A 22,719-nucleotide genomic window follows, 5' to 3' on the forward strand; every position below is an offset into this window, starting at 1 on the left:
TGCTAAGAACCATCAGAAGACTCCACAATTTCCCAGGTTCTGTCCCTTTACCACATGGGCTGGGCCCAAATGCTTGATGACAAAACCACGGATGAAGAAATCAGCAGGCACCATTACACACATCAGTCCAGGAAAAAGAGGTGTGAAAATAATAACGTATACGTGGAACGAAGTAAGTATGCATGGACTATATTCCATCAAAGAGTGGGTATACCTTTCCCAGATATCTGCCTATCATTTTAAAGATGGTTCTTGTATTAAAAAGGACTCCAGACAGTGAAGTCACCATGCAGTCCTGATTTGTTTTTTTAAATCCCTGATCAGAATTTCAAACATCACATTTGAATAAACTCCAACAAATACAAGCCCAACAAAAGGGCAGAATCAAGCATCCAAAGGCAATCACTTAACTTGCAAGTGATCTGAAAGTGAACATGTTGCAAATTGCATTTGAAAAAAAAAACCAACCAAACAAGAAACTTCCAGTATATCTGAAATGTCCAAATAGCCTAGCAAAATAATTACACGCAAGTGACCAGACAGGTCGCTCCATTCCCACAGAAGAGTGCTCAGCTGGGCTGTTTCCAGTTCTGGAGAGCAATTCACACTTTCTACAAGTGCCTGGGCAGGTTATTGGCAGCGTGGAGTCCCTGCAGTCCCCTGTGCACAAGGGCTCCTGTGCCTCCTGTGCAGGTGTGTGCGAGGGTTGCACGCTCTCACTCGCTATTTTAGAAGTGGTTAGGATGATAAACCAGCCCCGGTGCCTCAGATACCAGAAGGATATGCAGGAATATGCTAGGTGGACTCACTGACATTAACTCCTTTCTACAGTCACTCTTCCTCTTCACACAGAAACCTTATCACCAGCTTCTCTCTTGCTCTGTGTACATATGATAGTTTTACTCCTAATAATTACATCCTGGTGAGATCAACTAAAAAGGCACATGCTGCCTTTTAATGTTTCACATATAGCTATGCACTGATAAATGAACTCCACATTTCTGGTGCTACAGAAGTATCTCCAAACTCCCTGATAAAGTCAGGCCAGAGCATGTCCTGTGGGCATCACTGTGATGATAGTTATTAGTGTCCATGCTGCAGTGACTACAACCAGCCAAACACGAGTGCCTGCTTCTGAGTCCCCATCAGATCACTCCATATTGATTCCAAGTTTGAGGCTTCTAGAGTATCTGATACTCTGAAAATCAACACTGATACAAAGCAGGTGATACAACGGAGGGAAGCACACCTCTGCTGGGAAACATAACACATACACATTTAGAAGAAAAAGAATCCCTATGAATGAAATCTGGAAATTGCTTCGCTGCAGCGATCATCACACAGTTTCACAGAAACTGGTTTGATCTAGATCAATCATTTTTATATTTCTATTTTTAGATTGCCACAATTGTTCCAGTGGACGTACAAGCCCCTGTATAGCAAACCTGGTGACAACAGGTAGAGCTTTTAGGCTGCCTTATGAGCTCCCTTAGAAAGGAGGCCACGGCCTCCCAGCGACCTGCACTTTACAGCACCATGGAAAGAACTCATCTCAGGCTGCAACTTAGAGGCCAAATACGAATTCAACATAAATACCTTTCTCACAACAAATGAATAGGAGTTTTCAATTATATGGTCTGGCTTGGTTTGAAACCGAACTACGAAATCAAACTGTTGCTGCTTTAAAAATTAACGCATTCTAACTAAATCAAAATTAGCATTCCAAAATCAGTAATGACAAAGCATGTACCTTAAATGGAAAAATGTCAGATCGCTGGATGGTGACAATAAAGAATCATTAAGGACACAGCTCCGTCATTTCACACCTTCTTGCATAACAGTCCCACGCTGGCAGCAGGGCGGCCTCCCACCTCCCGACGCCGAACACCACGAACCCGGAGGAAACAAGCCCACTGTTTTCTGTGGTTCTTGGGCAAGCTCCCGAGCCAGCCTTCAGCAAACCTGTGCGTTTCTGTTGCTGTTAACAGCCACTGTCACACTCTTGTTTCCCACCATGGCATCTCCATTTCCTCCTAGAGACACAGTACAGCTGCTGCACATTTCACTGGAATGCGCAGTTAATCAGCCGCTCTCCAAGCCATGCCAATAGTCTCATGGGTCTCCAGCCCCAGTGCTATATAGGCAAAGTGAGCAATTTCACCCTGCATTTGCACAAAACCTTTCAGAAATTGAACAAGTAAATGGTGCTCTTCATCATGCTTTACTCTTTGCTCATTTGGTGAATTCAGAGTTTCTCAAAAATGTGTCCGTTCATGTGAGATTTTTTTACCCATCTCTACTGTGTGAGTTAAAAGGAACCCTAACAACTAAATATGGAAATGCTATGTATGTAGCAGAGGAGGAGAGAAAGGAGAGTCAGCTTATTTTAACATTAATTTTTAAAATAACAAAATATACTTGAAAGCAACATGGTTCCTTCTGCTAACACGGAGATCACATCCAGCTTCATGACAAACCATTTCCTCTGCCACAAAGTGGAAACAAACTTCAGCTGGAGCATACCCTTCACCTTTCAACCCACCCCAACACTGCCAAAGCTCTGACCCCTCAACTAAAGCCAGCTGATTGTCACGCAGCAGTAACATACAACACTTGAGCATGCTGCACAGCATTTTCAGGGATCTATAACGAACAGAGTTGTGTAGAAAGCACATTTCCAGGTGCTTTACCACAGAATGCTGGGAGAAACCACACTGCATTCCTTATCGGGAGAGTGAGACATCTACCCTGTGGTCTCTACTCACACAAAACCACCCGCACAGAGCTCACACTTGGCAGGATTGTCAGTGAGACATGCTGATGCTTCCAGCAGAAGGGAGATGACCACTTCCAGCATCAGCGTCCTTTGCCAGCTGGCCAAAGAGTACACAGATGCAAGGGAAGCAAATTATCTGCCCACTGGCAAGAAGAAATGCTGAGCAGCACCTAAGGAAAAAGTGTGTGTATGTGCACGTGTGCAAGTGACTATGCATATGAGTATACATATATATATATATGTACATGCACCTGTGCTTAGGAAAGGGAGGAATGCAGCTAAACTGGAAACATTGTCTGCTACTACCCCTGTGGTATCATTTGCTGCAATGTTCTCACAGTAAGAAACAGGCACTTTTCCCATTAAAGTCTTTCCAAGCTGAATTTCAAAGATTAAACACATGCGCTGCAAGGATGCTCAAGAAAATTTTCTGAAATCAGACCCCCTCAAGAAAGTGTCCCATCACTTCCGGGATTTTAGCAACTTAAGGTAAGCACATCATTCTATCTTAGTCCCTTAAAGAACGAGTGGCTGTGGAAAAAACACTACACATCAACATTTGGTAAAATATAAAAAGCCTTCTGCATTCAGAAGATATATGAGAAATCACTCAGAAAAAATAACGGGACAAGAATTTGCAGCTGATAGGTTAGGTTTAGCTGGGAGAGGGAATCTGCCTGTAGATTAATTAGATTCTGCAATCACAGCCCCTTTTCACCCGCATGCATCCCATCACCATCATTACATGATCAACAGATTTTAATGAAAGCTAATGCTTGCTTTTGAGAAATTCCATGGAGACTATTTATAAGGTTGAGTTTACTTTAGTAAATATTTCTTGAAAACTGTACGTAATGCAAGTGCACGTTTGTTGGCTGTAAAGGTGTACAACAGCAATTTTTTGCAATGACAGTGCAGAGAGGGAATATGAGATCTGTGTGCTAATGAGCTGACACTGCAGAGGCTGGAGCAGTGTTAGTATAGTGCACTACAAGTGCAGAGCAGAAAGACATACGCGGGTTATTTCCAGGGAATATGATCTACAGAACCGTACGCATAATTCAACATTAATACTAACATCCTTCATCAGAGGTGATAAGAAAAGCCTGAAAGACACTTCAGTGATGAATTTATACATTTGAGTTGTTGTATTACTCTGAAAAAGCCAGCTCGCTCCCTACATGAGCATTTTGGAAGAAAATATAACATCTACATTTTACTTGATTTTATTCATTCACAGGTCAAGTTTACTTTCTTCCTTTGCTTTTTCTGATGGCAAAAAGCTGCATATTTTAAAAGATGCAACAAACCCCCCCGGAGCCAACTGATAAACTTCAATTTGCCTTTAAATACATGGGAATTTTCACCTGTGTTTGCATTTTCTCTCTATTAAATAAACAGGTAGGCAGATAAATACAGAGTGGATGAATACTGTATGCATGCGTGTAAATTAAATATACAGAGAGGGGCTCAGTGCTAGCAGTGAAGCAGGGAATACATGTACATGAATCAGATTATGCACCATTTAACTGAAAAAGGAATCAGAGGGAGGGGCTTAGGGTAGGAATTTTCTTTTGCTTCTAAACAAGTTTGTTCCCATGTTGGGGTATTGCCAAATCAGTCCTACCAGAGGTGGGCTCTTTATCTCTGGCTCATGAGGATACTTCAGAAGAGCTTTTTTCCTCCTGCCTCTGGAATGCAGCAGATTGCACCAAGCAAGATGTGCAGCTGTACAGTAAGAACATAAGTCTCCCCTGAGCAGAGCCCCCCTCAATCCCTGCACACACGAACACTCACTACTGCCACTATCAGAGAAATTAACGCAAAGGAGAAAGAAAAGTACCACATTTTGGATCCTGACTAGCACAGGCACTAGGCTCAAGCTACACATGCTACTTTCTCCAATTTCCCCTCGGTTCCCTTCCCCATCCCACCACAAAGTCAGCCCCAGGCTCCCTCTCCAGTGACGGCATCAGAGTCACTGCAGGTTTCTCTGCTGTGGATCCCTGCCAATTGCAAATATCGATCGAACGGCTGTGTGACAGCACTGGAGACAATTTATGCTTATCTCCAAGAGAAGTAAAAACGTTATGGAACGAATTCCTGCATGGGTCCAGCAGCACCCTGCGATTACCTGTCACCCCCGTGGGAAGGGAGGATGTGATTAAGGGGACTTAGGGCAGAATGTTTTACATGTTACTAGGTAGCGTGAGGAGCTATTAGTCCATCCTAATGCATTGGTACGTATGAGCATTCTGACTTTCAAAGATAATTGCTTCCAGATCCAAAAAGAGAAATTGTTCTTTTTTTTTTTTCCCATTTTGAACAACTGAGACCTATATGACCTGTGACTTGGACTCGCCGTATTCTTTTCCCAACAACAGTATTACCAGATGGTTGACATAGCTATGGACAAGGTCACCTTTTCATTTTCTTTCTTCTGTTTCTTTCTTCACATCTTCTATTTTTAAATAGGTTACTGTAGGTTGGTATTCTCTGGTCTACAGTTTCTCCAGAGATTTAAGTTTTCCCAGTTTTACTACACTGGTAATATGTGTGTCAGAACACGCAGCCCTATGCTACAGAAAACCATCTCATCTTACTAAAATCACCACAGCTTTCACTAAGCAATGACAAAAATCGTTAGATGTCAGAAGATGAGAAGCACAGTGACTAAAAAAAAATCCATTGACTGCCTCTGCACAAGGTTCACTTGGCTTTCTGGGATCTGTAAAGAAGTTCTGGTAGAACTTTTCAAAAACAATTAATAATTAATCACCCAAGCAGTTTAATGTATTTAGTTTAAATCCATATAATTGATATTTAGGAAACTATGTCTGAGATACAGCCTCTTGAAGGGATTACACTGATTAGGGATTAATAGTCTGATGTTTGTTGTAAGAGCTCTTGAGGCTGGATAGGATTAGTAAAATAAGATGCAAAGTACAGACGCTTTTATTTACCATTTTTTCCACTTTACCTAATATTTTTATTGGATAGTACATAATTAGCCCCCTGCAAAAGTTTTAAAGATCCTAATTCAAAGCCCTTTAAAAAGTGTAATGCTGCACTAGCAAGAAGCAGTCACATGGGGGATATGTTAGAATATCAATCCAAAATTTGTCCAAATATTTCCTTATTCTATATTTTCAAACCATCAGCTTTCTCAGAAAATGCATGAAATCTTAGAAGAATAAAATACCTACTCGTCCAGCCTTCCGGTTATACAGCATGGGAGAGGATTGTAAGAACTACCCTATCCCTAACAAATAAAAAATTAAAGGAATAAGATATTCAAAACATAAAACTGTTTTACAGCAAGAGATACTAGTTTTCTGTACTCTAATACTTCATTATCTTAGTACTATGCTTCCTCTTTGAATATGTCATACTATAAGCATACGAACAAACAGGAATCCTGCTCCTACCAAAGTTAGCATATTGCATTCAGAGGTCCTTTAGATCATGTACAGACGTATTTCTGTATACTGCAAAGGGCATGCAACTACCTCGCAAGAAAACTCCATTCATTTTTAAAGGTTTACAATAAAAACTGCACAAAACTGAATTTGGACACATCAGTAAAACACATATTCAGGCACCACTGTTGGTAAAGGACTGCGTTTTTAAATGCAGAACACACACGAGTCTTTCAGAATGAGATTTTGCTTTTTAGCACCACATTAACACTACTCAAAGTTCTATTTTGCTGCTTCTGTTAAGAAAGACTCAAACTGTACATACACACTGCTTGTGCAGAGCTATTTCTCATAACGCTCAGCATTCTGATTCCATTTTCTCTCCCCTCAGCTCTAACGGTGTTTGTCAGTTCAGTCTCCTCAGCTCTTAACAGGACTTTCACTGTAAGAAAATAACCCAGTAAGCCCCCCTAGCTTTGCTCCCTCAAGGTCACTTGTAAACTGCTGTTTTTGTTTTATTCCTACATGGTATTATTTGCAAATGATGCTGTTTCACAGGCGAGCTTGTAGCCTCCACAGAAGAGGGATGCTACTTCAGCGGCAACTCACTGATCACAGCTACACAGCACTGCTATATAAATAACATGGTTGTTTTTCTGGAAAACAAAACTAAAGGGGTGAAAACAAGTAGTGAGAGAACTTTCCCTAAGGTATTATTCAACCATATAATGCCGCAGATCTACTAAACCTCATGTCAGTACACACATTTGTTGCACTATATCGTATGAACAAGAACTCGAGGCTACCAGGAAGAAATTGAATGTAAAGATAGATAATATATAAATATATATATATATATTTTAAAGTATGTATTTACTTACAAGCATTTGTCACTGAAAAACTGTTGGAAGAGTCCAAGTGATCTACATGATAGTTCAAATGGAAGGGCTTTTCTGTGGTATTTTGGTTTGTGTTGTATAACTGCACAGCAAATCGAAACGCACTGTGCTCCTGAACAGTGTTCCTCATGAAAAGTCCACCTAGGATGGAAAAAAAAAAATAAAGGAAAAAAGGAAAAGGTACTTCAGAATGAATTTTGAGGAGAAACAGTGGCAATAAGTTACATTTGCATGCTGCACATCTCAGAATGAACAGGAGCATGCTGAGCCTGAGCACATAATCCTGACAGAGCTTGCACATGAAATATATACTCCAGGTCCAAAGTTAGGGTTTTGAAGCCACACATCCCATCCAGGTGCCCCCTGAGCTACTGGGAATCACTGGGAGCTGCAGGCCACTGCTCCATGGATGCCCACACAGAGCCTAATGTAGGGAGCTGTGGCTCCTAAACCATCTCCAGACTACCCAGATAAGGTCTGCGTGGAGTTATGTGCTAAGGACACGGATGTGTGCGGCGTGGCAAACGTGCGGTTTTAGACGGTCTGCTGGAGCACACGCACGGCTGAGCGCTGCTCCAAGGGGAAGGCAGGCGAAAAAAACCCAAGTTCCACTCGCCTGCCCTCAGCCTTGCGGCTCGTTCGGCCCCAGGTTTCGGGCACGTCGCTACAGATTCACGCCGTTACTCTCTCACGTTATTCGGTACATGGGATGCGCTGCTTCGGGGCGCGATTGCGCAGGGGCAGGGAGCGAATCCCCCGCCGCTCCCCCGGCGCACGGACAGCGCGGCAGCCCGGCACGGCTCGCAGCCGCCCCAGCAGCCCGGGCACCGCTTCTGCCTGTCGCTCGCAACCACGGGAAGGAGCCGGAGCGGGGCTCCTCCCGAAAGCCGCCGGGCCCCGCCGCTCCCCGTCTACACAACTTCCCCCGGGCTGGCGGGAGGCAGGAGCGGGTCGCGGTGTCGCGGCGGGGACTTACCTATACTGATGGTGTTGGGGAACCCCGCCAGAGCCTCCCCCAGCAGCCCCGCCAGCAGCAGCAGGAGGGTCCGGGGTGCGTTCTGCCCCATTTTCTTCAGCCCCTGCGGTTCAGCCCCTAAAACGAAACTGGCGGCACAGGCATGGGCGCAACTGGAGACTCGGAGTAGTGTCAATGGTGGTGGCGATGCTGGCGGAGGTAGTGGCAGGGATGGTTCCCCTCCTTTCTTCCTTTTTTTTTTTTCTTTTTTCTTCCCCAAATCCCTCTCCTCTTGTCTTCACCCCAGCCTGGGAGGGCTCACTGGCTGCGAGCTTGCCTCTCTCCCCCCGTCTCCAGCAGCCCCCCCCCAGCGCAGGGACTTCCCCCAAAGATGGTGGGTAGCGGAGTCGGCGAGGCTGCTCCGCCCGGGCCGGGAGGGGGTTATCGATCAAACTTGGCGTGAGGCGGGCTGGCAACCGCTCGGCTCGGCCCGCCCGCCCAGCCCCGGCGCTGGCGTCTCCCGGCCGCGGCGGCAGCGCTCGGGGCTGCGGTGGGAGGCAGCTCGGCGGCCTGGCGTGGGCCGGCCCGGGGCTGCAGCTGGCCCCTTTAAAGCCGCATCGCCTCGGCGTGTGTGCGAGTGCGGTGCGAGTGCGGTGCGTGCGCCGGGCTGCGGCCGGGGGAGGGGCGGGGAGCCGAGCCGGGAGAGGAGGGAGGGAGGGAGGGAGAGAGAGCGGGCGGGGTGCGGGGGATGCGGCCGGGGTCCTGCCCGCGCCCGGCGGCGGGGAAGGCGGGCGGCGCGGGGGCCGAAAGGCGGCAGGGGCGCCTCGGGGCCGCGGGCGAGAGGCTCCATGAGGGCTGGGGCCTGGCCCTCGGCGGGCAGAGGACGGCGCCCGAGGTGCGGGGGGGCTGGGAACGGCCCCAGGGCAGCCGGCACGATGCACTTCCCCGGGGGGCTGCCTGCCCTGCTCCCGAGTTCTCCCCATCTCTCCCCTCCGGTGCAACCGGCGGAAGGGGGAGCCTCCCGCATCCATCCGCCCATGGTGCATGAAGTGAAAAAAGACAAGGACGAGTTTATCCCACACAAGGGAACACACTAGGTCCTGTCCAGCCTCTTCTAAAGGGAGGAAATCCAACAAAGTCTCCCTGTTGCATTCCTTGTGCGGGAACATCTCAGATGTGTGTGTGCCCAGCACTAAGCCCCAGGCATGGCCTACGCGATGGCGATGGGGAGCGGGTGGATGTGGGACATCCCGTGCACTGCTCTGGTACCCACCTCTGGGCTGAGCAACCAGCTCGATACGCTGCACATCCGTAGGGAGCTACTGTGCTCCTGTTGAAGCTTGGTTCTCTGAGGGGCTGATCTTGCTCTTGTCTCCTTGATGCCTCGCTGGATGGGTCCTGCAGCTCTTTTCTCTTTTTTTGCTGCTTTGAGGCACATGAAACTGCACAAAATGGAGACAGAAAAGAGATACTAGGTCACCTAGTCCATCTCATAAGCCCAGGGAAGACTGTTCTTCACTTAATGTTTCCTTTTGCTCTGATTTCAGCAGGTCACTTAGTCCTCCTCTGTTTGCCTTTTTTTTCTCTTAATCCAAGACCCTGGTGTTCTTTGGGTCTTTGTTCAGTTGAGTTAGAGATAATATCAAAAGCAGTTGGTTTTGCATTTGCAAAATAATCAACCAGTTCCACAGGCCCTAGCTTCGTGTAAGCACTTGAGCTGTAAGATGGTGGCAGATTACTGCACATGTGCTAATGAATAACAGCAGATATTCAAAGCACTACTCTTGAAGTAAGCCAAAGGCACAGGTGAAGAACAAGATATCTCTTTCATGACACAGAAGCATAACATATGCCTTTAGCAGCATATGTACGACTCCTGCTTACTTCTAGGTGCATGGATTGGTTGCTACATGTTGTGTGTTCCTTTATGAGATTCATGCCCAGAAGATGGAGTCTATTTCAGTTCAGGCAGGGGTAGGAATCAGGCTACAGGATGCCTGGTAATGTGCCCAGTTTAGATTGAGATGGCAGTTGTCTGGTTGTCTGTAGTGATAGGTGGGGTATAAAGTCCATCTTTATAGCACTCTTCAAGCTCAAAGCACTCCACAAATATTACCTATGAATTCCTGTAAACACCTCCATGAAGCTTGATTGCATTCTCTTACGGATGTAAAAACTTAAGGAAAGCAACTGGCCCAGCTCACCTAGGCAGAAAGTTTCAGAGCCAGGATTAGGATAATGAGCAGCAGCCTGGCTTCACTGCAGAGCACTTTTCTCTCAAATGTCCTTTTGGTGTGCACAGCAGATCTGAAAGCGACAGACAGGTTCATGAAGTTTAGACATTCAAGATAGTTGTGAAAAGCATGTTCCTATAGGCAAATAATTTCTGGTTGCAAACTACTTATCCCCATTTTATCTGCCTGCAACCTGTTTCTAAGGCATTCTCCACAAAGTCCTGCTGTCATCTTTTCTGTGTCTCTTCCTAGTGACCCTACTTTGTTCCTGTTCGCTTGCTCTCACAAAGTTCCTCTCGCTGTCCCTGCTGTGTACTCCAGGCTGACTGCCACCTCCTACACTGACAGCTGATGATGTACTGAAAAAATTGTGAAAGAAATTACGCTTAACATTATAGATATTAGGACAAGAGAAGAGATAAAATAGCCATGAATGAAGGTGGCATGTGTCAGAATCTCATTTTTATACACAGCTGGTAGGGCAGGTATCTCATCTCAAATAAAATGGTGCTTCACAGTCTCATCTCAAAAGGGAGAGTGTGGTTATAATCCAAAATACATTTGTGTTGAGACAAATAAACTTTCATTATCACCCACATTTTTCCTCCTCAAGCCTCTAATATACGTGTTATTTTTATTATTATTGGCATTTTCAAGAGGTACTTTGTTTTTTGCTTAGGCAATTAGTCTCATGGTACCATTTGCAGATACAAATGGTACAGCAGCCATCCCACATGGATTTTGGAGAAACCCAGAGACCCCATCTCAGTTTATCTTTCTTGCACTGAACCCAGTGTGTCCTCAGACAAAATGGTAGGAGATTAGTTGGCTTTATGTGGATACTAATGTCATGTAGATAGTTTATATACTTTCCTAGGGATGCTAAGTTTATATACTTTGCTAGGGATGCTCAGTGACTCGAGTTAATGAGTTCCATGGTAACCAAGGTCATACCAGATGGTTTCCCAAACCTTCCCTAACTAAATACAACCAAGATTTTCCAGAATAATCAGAGCTTTGTGTTTAGATGATTTATAGTGTTTTGGGACGCTGGGGGATTCTGAGTACTATCCACCTGAGCAGGAGGAGGTAATGATTTATAATTAGCTAATGTTTTCTCACTGTAATGTCTAATAGTGTATTAGAAAAATGGTATGGGATTTGGGACACAATGTTCTCACTGAGCTTTTTGATGTTACTAGGCTAAACCCATAGCGTTAGCATCAAGTCATGGCAAAATCTACAGCAGGATTCTGTGGCTCAAGCTTCACCCTAACCACACTAAGCTGACTTTATCACTTTTGTCATTCCTATTTCTAATTGCAAGAGAGAAGCCCAGGCAGCAAGTTTCTAGAAATCATTGTGCTTCTCCCAATACCAACCAAATCAGGTTATAATTTCCATTAATGGTATTACCTATTGTGTCTTACAGCCTTTTTGTTTGTTTGTTTTAAACCGGTTGTTTCTTCATAAAGACAAAGGAGACACAATTAACTGAACTTGATGTTAATGTCAGCATTTTGATTAGCTAATTTTAATTCTACAATAGACAGTTAACAGAGTGATAGTGGGGAGAGACAGAAGCAAAGCATGAAAAGGGATTCAGGGAGATGAAACTACAGATAGAAGGAGTCAAGGGGAAAGTACAGTATAAAAAGATGGAAAACTAATATAGACATTGGAGCTTCACACATTTTGGAAAATGGGTCAAAAGGACATCTAGTTAAGATTTGATTATGAGTGGGCACAGAACAAACTATTGAAGTTCTCCTGTTTACCTTTCATTACCATGCAATAACAGAGACATAAAACGAAATTAAAAGGCAGCAGACGAGAGACAGTTTAACAGAAATATTCTGCTACGCAGTTTATAGCTAATTCATAGAGCTGTCTTCTACACAGTATTTTCGGCAAAAATAATTGTTTTTAAAAGTTTCAATTTTATGTGATTAGCAGAGTAAATGCATTAGGCTAACTAGTAAAAAGCTGTTGGGATTAATATTCAGAATTCAAGGCAAAAAGTAGCTCCTGGACGTGTCAAGACAGACCAGTTTTGCTCATGCATGGTGAGAGTTCACCGTCGGTGTAACATTCTCTGAACATTTTTGTCCTGGTCAGCATTAGAGACAGGATAGGAGGCTACCTGAGTCATTGATCTGCTTTCATTTTTCTGAGAACAGTCAACAGGTGACATCCTGGAACCACGGACACGTGTGGTAGGTTTATTACCCCTATCATCGGAACTAGGATTTAACCCAATGCATCCTGGCAGAATAATATGATCTGGCAGATCGGAATATGTTCTAGTACGGGGAATGATGATCAAGATTTGTATAGGAACAGGGTCGAAAAGGAAATTTGTTGATAAATAAAAGCCATTACTTCATTCCTGGAGTGTAATTCAAATTCATGCAGCAACTTTTATCAGAACTGAACATGGACTGTTGCAGTAATAACCTCTATATATTACAATTGTACAACTAAGACACAAATGTGGAAACAGTCAGCATGTACAAACGTCTTCATTTTTCTTGAGTTTGTGGTATCTTCGGGATACATACTTCTAAGAGTCACGGGGCTGGTGGAAATGTAGTGTTATTATAGTCCCATAACGTCAGAAACAATTTATATTACCTTCTGCTTTCTGATTAACTGTACACTAGGCACTGCTGGCATAACACAGCCCCGCAATTCTTATTTAAACTTGTACTTTTGCTGTTCTTACCTATATTTATTACATAAGGAAACACTAAATCAAATTAAAAAAGTAATGGTATCCCCTATATACTGTTAATAAAGTGAATCCTTTCCCTCTTTTTGTTTTATACCTATAAACACAGTTTTCAAGCAATCTTGGGAGTTATATCCAGTTAATATGCACTTCAATGTGCAAGATCTGACCACTGAATATTCAATTTCTGTATATAATTACTGAAATATATTCTTCTTAACAACAATCACTTGTAGCCCAAAGTATGAATAATCACTTCAGATGTTTGTTTGTGAATCAGAAGTCTACTTTTCTCCCAGTGTTTGTTTGTATATTATCATAACTTGTCTCAGCTCAAATCTGCAGTAGTGTCTTCTAATGAAAATGTATTTGAAAAACAGCATATGGATTCTTACAAATGGATGTTTTGACAAAAATAATTTACATTTTTCACTGAAGTTTTAAGAATTTCAGATTTGTTCTGTTCCATGTGATCAGACAGAGATTCCCACCCTCCCCTAAGCGAGCGGCCCAGTAGTTAAGAAGTTTTAAGAGTTACGCAGAAAACTGACATTCAGTTCTCTGCTAACTTGAGAGAACTCATTTTACTTCTGTTGTGAGTCTTTGCAGCACTACAATATGGAACCAACTCAATCTCTTTTTTTTTAGAGTTCATTCAATTTGTAAAAATAAGGTATTACTTAATGTGGGAAGGAAATTAGACAGAAAAGTAACTTTAAGCTGTGTCTCCCTTTGTCCTGGGGAATAGCTTGTCTGTGGGGCGTTGGTCTCACCCTTGCTTTGTCACTGCCCAAGAAGTGTCACCTTGAATGCAAAAAGATTTTCCTATGCAATGTCCATGAAAATAAAGCCTTTCCTTAGAAGAAGGAGGTACATATATCACACATGGTAAGAATAAGCATCTCTGGTACTTTAAGACCTTTTTTACTTCTCTCACTTAGAGACCTACCTAACCTACCATCCAATTCCAACAGCATCTCAAGGTCTAACAAGACAATAAATGGAAGAAAAACACCAAGGATGCCAGCGGACTGTCAGTATAGGGAATTTCCAAAACAGTTCAGAATCTGAGAACGCAACAGAGAAAAATCATAGGAAGAGAGAGATTTCCTATTGCAACATTGTAGTCTAACCACAGGCTCGAGATTTCGATCCCTGTATACTAGAAGATCCAATACACTGTCTTTAAATCATATTTTGTCGTATTGTGAAGGACTTGCATTGTCCATCTGCACAGAGATGAATTTCACCTAATGTGATTTGTTTTATTGATTGCAGTGGGATTAACTGCGAGTACACAGATGACTACAGTCGTATACTTACACCAATGTGAATAACACAGTGTTGTTCTGGTAATCTGCAGTGTTTGGGAGACAGGCAAATCCTTGAGAAACCAGTGGCTTATTTGAAAAGATCTGATATTAACAATACCGCTGATGTTAACAGAAGTGTTCTCATGCTTTATGAAACTTCCATTCCTAATTAAAAGTTGTTTGGCTTTGTAAGTCATGCCTTGTGGCAATTGTGCTGGATCTTGATAATTACAGTGTAAAACCGACTATTTGATTGCACTGTCAGCACAACAGAAGGCATCAGAAGTGAAAAAAAAACACAATTGCAGAAGGGCTTTCTAATAGCAATTCTCACTTTATATCAATTTGAAGAGTCAAGCATTTTCCAATAGATCTGCAGTGGTCCTTATACAGCTAATTGAAGTCGATTTGCTCTTCTTAATTACCTTTTGCAGAGTCTTCAGAAGTAGCCCATGAGTCCCAAAGAATCCACAGACCTGATTTGCAGGAAAAGATATATTTATTATCATCTGTTGCGTGTTGGTTTAGTATCGGCTTGTCTCGAAACTGCTAGAATCCTATTTTGAGTTCGGTTGCATCCACATAAGCACTCGATAATAATGAAGTACTCAAGCACGAACATGAAGGCAAGATCACTGCTATCACAGACTGTCTATTTTTGGGAACTTCCTCTAATCCATGACGTTGCTAGAGCATCCTACTTTGGATGAGCAAGCTCTGTGATGTATATACAACTGTTACTTTCAGTGAGTTTGAAAGCAAACTTCACAGTGTGACAGACTCAGCCAAAGTCAAGAGGCACCCGTGTCTCTGGTGTTCATAGTCCTGCAGTTCTTAGTGTTGCTTTTCAAAACATATTGGACCAAATCCCCATGCAGTGTAAAGCACCTTAAATCAATGGCATAAATTCTACCATGGAGTAGGACAAATTGACTCTATTTGACTTTTCTGCAATGTAAATGCAGTTATTATATTTTGCATGGCACAAAGATCAAGGCCTGCACACCAATGAATGATCTATATATTTGATTTCACTTTCTACTCTTCCATGCGTGTTGTTTAGGAACTAGGTAGCAGACCCCACAATCTTTCTCGATGTCCCTTAAAATCAAAGTTGAGGCAGAAATTTTCTTTAATTTAGAAGTGATTCTATGATCTTGAATTTAAAATTTGTTTCTACTCTTTAGCTTAGCTGCATATGTACCTCCTGAGGAATCACGTTGCAAGAATGCAAAATTAACTGAAAAAAGAAGCACTGTGATTTTTCTTGCTTCAAATTATGTAAAGAAATCTTGAAAGGTATTTTATTTTTAAATTATTATCTTTTATATTGCTTTCTGAATATTAGGGACACCAAATATGATTGTTCCCCTTTCTACCAGAGGCCCCTCTGGCACTACAGAGAACTGGTTAAAACATCAAACCACAACTGAATGCTCAGTCTCAGAGAATAGTTTGTGTATCTTAACAAATGCAAAACAATAAATGCAGATCAAGTCAAATCCTTCCTTTCCATGAATCACACGATATTTCCTTGGCACTTGTGTTGCCGTAGCCCAGAGTTTAATCTAAAAACCATTACATTCATCAAGGGTCATTCTATTGACTTCAATGGTCTTTGAATAAAGCCTATTTTGTTCCTACATCTCCATGGTGTTGAGGTGCAAGGGAGGCTAGGGAATAACAGGAAAGGCAGGACTAGAATTATTTTATTTAAAATATCTCATAACCTATCTGTTCTTCATACCCCAGAAAGTATAAAATAAAAAGCATGGATTTTTTTGGTTTTTTTTAAGCAAAAGAAGGTGGCAGTGAGGTCACCTTGTTGGCCCTACCTTGAAACCTGTTTACATAAAAATCAGTCTTTTTCAGAAACACAAGCTCTGCATCCTGTACTTAGGTTATGACACTGACCAAGCAGCATCCAACTCCACAATTACTTTCATGGTGATTAACCAGTTAATTAAATCTCTAAAAGTAAGACAATTTGGAATTGTCCTTAACACCTTCTTGTTAATCAACTGCACGCAGTTATTGAAGGATTACACAAGTATTACACCAGTATTACACAAGGCTTCTTTGGGGCTGTAATACTTTAAGTGTGATGTAGTGAGTTAAGGCGGAAATGTGAACACATAATTTTAGACTTAACTTGGAAATATCTTGCTTTTCTCTTGCAAGGCAGACCTTACACATTACTTTGATGTACTGTTGTTATTTGCAATGTAATCTTGTATAATAATTAACTCTGGCTGATCCACTGCCGTGCTTTAGCAAAGTATTGAGGCCTATTAAATTGGACAATGGATACCCAGTTGCTTTCTGTATTTCTAACATAATTATGGTGTTGAAACTTTTTTTTTTTTTTAAAAAAAAGTAGATTAATGGAAAGGCGTTGCTAAATAGGGCTTCTTGGTGCTGTAAATTTCTGGAGTGCTGCTGTAAGGCTTTGAAGTTTTAAGTACATATGAAAAGCGACATGCTGGAAATCTTTTGGAAAGCACTTATTTCTATTATTCTTTAGGGAAACATTCTGCTGTCAAAGGTGAAATCCAATGACAGCGGCACCAAAGGGGATGTTTTTACTGCAAGCCTATTCATAGCACAAAGGCCACCCCATTCCACCCAGCACCACACAATCCCTCATGCCTAGATGTACACAAACTTTGAACCTGGCTTTGCCATTAAAGCTGAATTCAATTTTTAAGTAGATCAGCACTCATGAAGTTTTCAGTGAGTGCTTTAAGGCACACATGAAGTCATGTGTTTGTTATATAGGTCTCGTTGGATTATGGATTCAGTTTCATGGAATCGCAGAATGTCAGGGGTTGGAAGGGACCTCAAAAGCTCATCCAGTGCAATCCCCCCACCGGAGAAGAACACCCAGATGAGGTTACACAGGAAGGTGTCCTCAGAGGATAAATATCTCTTTTAGGACTTACTAATGTAGTGAGAGCATGAAAAGCAAATAAAGTATCTGTAGTAAGCAAGGAGATAGGGCATTATTTTAATTCTGTATGAAATGGACCATAATGATTATAGTTTTTCAAGATTTGCATCTTCTGGACCCTTTAGTTTCGGAATGATTTGTCTCCCACATGGCTCTTGTAGAAGCTACCTGCCAGTAGACCGACTCTTACACCAGTTTATACACCTCTGCTCAGCATTTGGCCCTTCATCCCACATGCTCTGTCCCTTCTTGCAGAAGAACGCTGGAAGATGTCACCTCAGCGGGCTGCTGGGCTATAAATGCAGCAGCAGCTAGCTGTAAAATACGGCTTAGAGCGCCAGGAGCCCTCTCAGCTCCAACAGCAAATCTGTGTACAGACAAATGATCATTACCAGCCCAGTGATGTTGCTCTAACAAGTCAGTTCATATATGATTTTTGGGGAGAGGACCTTGCCTGACTAGGAAAAAGAGGCTTGGGGATGACACTGTAATTCAGAGGATGAAACTAAGTCAGAAAAGGCAGAAATTGTTCTAGAACACTTCAGGAGTCAATATATGAAGAAACTCAAGTCAGTGACAGTTAGCGGCCTGAGAAATAACCCTGCAGAGCTCCTGTCAGGCCCAAGTAAATGTCAGACCGTGATGGACATAAGTCCACATAGGCACAGAGCTACGTGAGTCTGGTCATGTACTCCAGCGCCATCCTGCTGGTTTAGCTCAGCCCGCAGCCTCCTCGAACCTAGCAAGAGCTTTGCTCAAGCTAAACCAGCTATTTCACATTGGAGATGACATTGGGAACTTCGTAACTGCTGAGATTTGTATTTATAACAAGACTAAAATCCAGCTGTTTTACTTGTTCTCAGCAAATGCATTTTCCATACTTTGCACAATAATTAACTGAAAGTGAACTAATTTCTGCATATTTTCAGCATGCAATATATGTATCATTTTTTTTTTCATAAGAGATCATTCCTGTAGTTCTCATATTTTAAAAGAGGTATTTGGTCAAATAGCAGAGTCCTGTTAACTTCGCACTCACATACGCCTTGATTATGACACATTTCAAATAAGCTGATAGTGATCTTCTAAAATAGATATATGAAAATAATTTTCTCAGAACTGTAGCTGTAAGCTAAAAATGCAAAGATCAGCTGACAGCACTTCTTACATCCGTCAGCAACGTTCATTTTTGATGACAAAACATAACTAAAATTTCCAAAATTGGTTCATCAGGGAAGATCTACGCTCTCAGTTTAGTCAGTGTTCATCAAAAGGCTTTTGCTGAATTAGTGAGGTTTTGGAACATACGAGACCACTTAGGCTGCTCCAGCCAAAGGGAAACTGAACAGCATCTCTTAGTAGCAACAGCATTTTTCAAAGTTCACAGACTGCCTCAAGGTCATCAGACCATTAAGCCTGGAAATATAAAGATGTAACCTTGAGATAAATTCTGGTCCCGTGCACAGTGAACAGGAAAGCCTCACCGACATCAGTGGACATCAGACTGGGCTCCAAGTTGTTGGATCACAAATGCGAGAAGGAGGAATCACTTTTCTAATTTTATTTTGATTAGGCCATGATTGTCACATCTTAAAAATAGGCAGTACATATATGCATACATTCCCCATAGCAGGGAATATATTTCTGATGCAGAAGGTCAAATGCTTCCAACTGACCCAGAAATGAAATACTTTGAAGCAGCTTGGTAAAAACAGCATTGTGGAGTCCTATATATCTCTTGATTACTTGTACGAAACATATGTCTTTATTGCCTTTTAAGATTAAAAATGCACTTTGAAGCTCTCATTTATGCAAACCTACTTGGGGCTCTGAGAGCCAAGGTATAGTCTCTCCCCAACCTGACAACCAAGTCCAAGTCTTTAAAGACTAACCAAGGCCCTCAGTGGATTCTGTGTGATCCCACTGCCTTCTCATTGCACCACCAGCGATGTCCTTGCAGCCTGAAGCCCCACAGTGTGGTTTATCAAGTGTAATGCACTGAAACTTCCAAAACTTCCCATCCTGTTGAAGCTGGTCCTAAGAATCCAGCTTGCATGTGCAATCTGTGTTGGTTCTTTCTGGAAACCAGAAGCATGAGAGCAGTGAACGCCTATTTTTGGCATGAAAGCAGCATAACCGATTCTTCAAAACGTGAGCAGGACTGCTGAGTGTGAACGGGCAATAAACACATTCCCCACTTTGGGCAAAACTGCTCAGGTAGGGGTTAGCATGTATTTCAGCTCTATGGCTTCTCCTTCAGTAGAGCACATGATTTGTACTCTAGCCCAAAAGATGATTTGGAGATGAAGGGTAGTTTGATCACAAAAGCAAGTCTCTTGTTCCTGAGCAGCATGGAAAGGAAAGCTGGTTCATGTCAACATCATGATGTTCCCTACCTCTGGATTCAGATTATCAGAAAACTTTCTATATTCGCCCCAGCTCTCACTCCTCTTGCCTAATGTTTTTCAGTGTTTTCAAAGACATTGATAGGTATTCTCTAAATAGACTCTTTTCTAAAATAAAGGAGATTGAGCCAAAGAACTTCACTAATTTGGGGAGTGTACTTCCATCTTCAGTAGATTTTTCTGCCCAAGAAAGGATTACAGACCTCGGAGTCTGGCCCTACAGTTTGGATGTAGAATACTGAAATCATACCATAACAATTTAGGAAGCCAAAGAGAATGCAGACACAAGCAAAGGTTAGTTAATTTTTAAATATTTTGGTTGTTCAGCTATAAATTCAGACACTAAGCACAGATTAACTGGATTTGGAGCTATAGAAATGACTGTTACACAGCAAGGTCAGGGCTGAATGAAATGACTAGAAATCGATCAAATGTGCGAAGTACTAGGGGGGAACAGGGCAGTTAATCATTTCAAAACTTTACTCTGTAAAATGTACTGTACGTGATCGATGACAGAGGAGATAATAAAACAAGTAGACTATACCTCTGCTCCATACATAAATATGCTGGGATTGTGTTTGGTCTGATTAATTCAGCAAAATTTGGGTTGCTAATGATGCTTTAATCCGAAGGTAGAAAAGTTAGCTCTGGGAGCCTGGGGAGGGACTGTACTTCATTTCGACTTCTAAAAACCTATATGGATATGAAGCGCATATGCTTGGGTGCAAGAAATACTAACTGCTTGACATCTATTTATTAGCAGTGGGATGTGCATTTACAAGCCCCTTTTGCCTGCTAGCACCAAGGGATTAACAACACACCAATTCTGTGAGCCTCAGGGCCTGATTCTGCATTGCTGAAGTCAATAGAAGCTTTGTCATTGACCTCAATGGGCACAGGCTGAAACCCTCAAAGAACACATTATGTGATACACATTTTTTTTTAAGAAGGGTTTAGTAGTTTTGTGTTTGCAGAACCAGGGATGACTGACTGATATAATAAGAAACTGAAATAGAGAGGTGGAAAACAAACTCCAATTCCTTAGTTAGGCAACTGACTCTGCGTCTGAATGCAGTTTAAAAGCAGACAGAATAACTGCACTGAGTAGCTGCATTTTGCAGTATATTTAAACTGAATAATACCTTCTGAAATCAAGTCTCTAATTTACATACCTGAAAACAGTATAAATCAGTGAAAGCAGCAGAAGCTCTATAACTCTGAGAAGCCTGGTTACTTTGTGGTGAAATATAGGTGCAGGAGCCTATATATAAGCAGGTCTAGATTAGAGCATTTTGACTACTGCATACTCCTTCATCTGCCTCCAGGAGTCCATCTCTTAAATGACCTGGTCACATAAACATGAGAAACTTTGCTAAGGGCAATGGTTTACCACTATATTCAGAGATGTAAGGAAGTTAATGACTGCATTTAATAAAACATGTATGTTGTAAACACATATGGCTACACTTCCCCCTTCTAGCTTCAGCATTAAGAAAGTCTTTCAGTTTTCCAAAACTTAATTTACAAATGGAACAGCAGGGCCTGCATATACATATTCATGTGAAAAACCCTCCAGAGGAATTAAAGGCAATAGCGCTATTCATCTTCCTTACATATTGAATGAATGAAGTATTGGCTCTCTCGGTTCTGTAAGTGTTACTGGTCACCTCAGGCACACATCATTGCTTCTGATCCATATCTGGATGACTTGCAAACACATCAGCTCTTTCAAAACAGCTTTGTGATTACTTCCAGTGAGAATGCTTATTGGCTCATATCCTCGTGATACCTTACTTACCAAAAACAGTCTTTGGGGAAAGAAAATCTGTTCTGTCACCAGCACGTGTGAGGAGAAAGGAAGCACTGGTGCTTCCAGACAAAAGCTGGGCATACCAGCAAGGACACTATTTAGAGAGGGGGGGAGTGCTGCACAAGTCTCCTCATACCAGTAGGGGTTAGAGCATCGGCTCCCAGACACAAAGACCTTTTGTAACACCAAACCCCAAAACATTTTCTCAAAAGTCCGTACGATTATCACATCCTAGCGGTGCAGAATTTTTAATGCTGAGCAGCTAGTACATGTTATGAATTCATCACTTTGCTGTTGAACACTGGCATGCACTGATAGCTAGGCACAAAAAGCTCCAGCGCCGTACAGAAGTGGCATTCAGCCTTTGACAAGCGAGGAGCTACTTTGTCATCAAACAGAGGCTCACAAAACCATGAAAGAATGAACGGCATTTAAAATAGAGAAATGTGCACAGGCAGTTTATGCGAGAGTTAATACACTGCTCCAAACAAGTCAGCAAAATCTACAGTCAGAATAGTGTTTTTCAGAGCACAGCCAAAGACCTAAACTCTGGCTATCTGTCACCAGTCTCAGAAGACCAGTTCTGTGCAAGTCAATACAGCCCATATGTGTGTGGGCGCACTCACACCTCTATTTTTTGTTTCAAATTGCCTGGGGGCAGCTGCCAAATCACCTTCAAGATGCCATGTGATGTCTTAATCAAATGTTAGCACGGAGCTCGAAGCAGCTTAGAAGCCACAAACAGGGTATAAAATGCTGGGGTACTGAAAAATGACATCACCAGGATAGCAATCATTAGCTTCGTTTTTTCTTGCCCTTTGCATCCTTCTCATAGGTAGGACGCTTTCGTCATTGCTTATTTCTTCTGAACTGATACAAAAAGAAAGAACAAAGAAATACCTGTTAAGGAAGGCTGGGGTTTTAATGGGAGATTTTTGGTCTGTTTTGTATATCTTTGTGCTCTCCAGCTGCCTGCATTAGAATAGCAACTGAATAGAAACATGGGATTGCCTCATTCTAATAATCTCTAAAATTTAGACCATAAGCTTTTGCCATTTTGGCTACAACCCAACCTTGTCACCCTTTCGCATGCAAACTTCCCACTGCGATCCGTGGGACTTCCGAATATTTAAGGAATGCAGGGGCACTTGTTATTTTTTTCTCTTCTGTTTCTAAACTGCTAGTGGGAAGTTGTGTCAAGCGGTGAGGAAGAGCGGGAGGAGGAGA

The 22,719-nt window shown here is 42.3% G+C and overlaps 1 protein-coding gene across 2 annotated transcripts in view; it reads right to left on the reverse strand.

Moving 5' to 3' along the window:
- GRIA3 (glutamate ionotropic receptor AMPA type subunit 3) overlaps window positions 1-8,592 on the reverse strand; it is a gene marked incomplete at its 3' end in the record, with an annotated part of 143,220 nt that extends 134,628 nt beyond the window's left edge. For both annotated transcript variants that reach the window (XM_080352813.1, XM_080352814.1), the window contains exons 1-2: window positions 8,071-8,592; window positions 7,077-7,235 (exon numbers count right to left, since the gene is read on the reverse strand). In XM_080352813.1, coding sequence (XP_080208939.1) covers window positions 7,077-7,235; window positions 8,071-8,161 — 250 coding nt within the window. In that variant the 5' untranslated portion in view covers window positions 8,162-8,592. The remainder of the gene's footprint in view (window positions 1-7,076; window positions 7,236-8,070) is intronic.
- Between the last annotated feature and the right edge of the window lie 14,127 nt (window positions 8,593-22,719).

Source organism: Nesoenas mayeri (assembly GCF_963082525.1).
Source record: "Nesoenas mayeri genome assembly, chromosome: 13".
Taxonomy (NCBI): Eukaryota; Metazoa; Chordata; class Aves; order Columbiformes; family Columbidae; genus Nesoenas; species Nesoenas mayeri.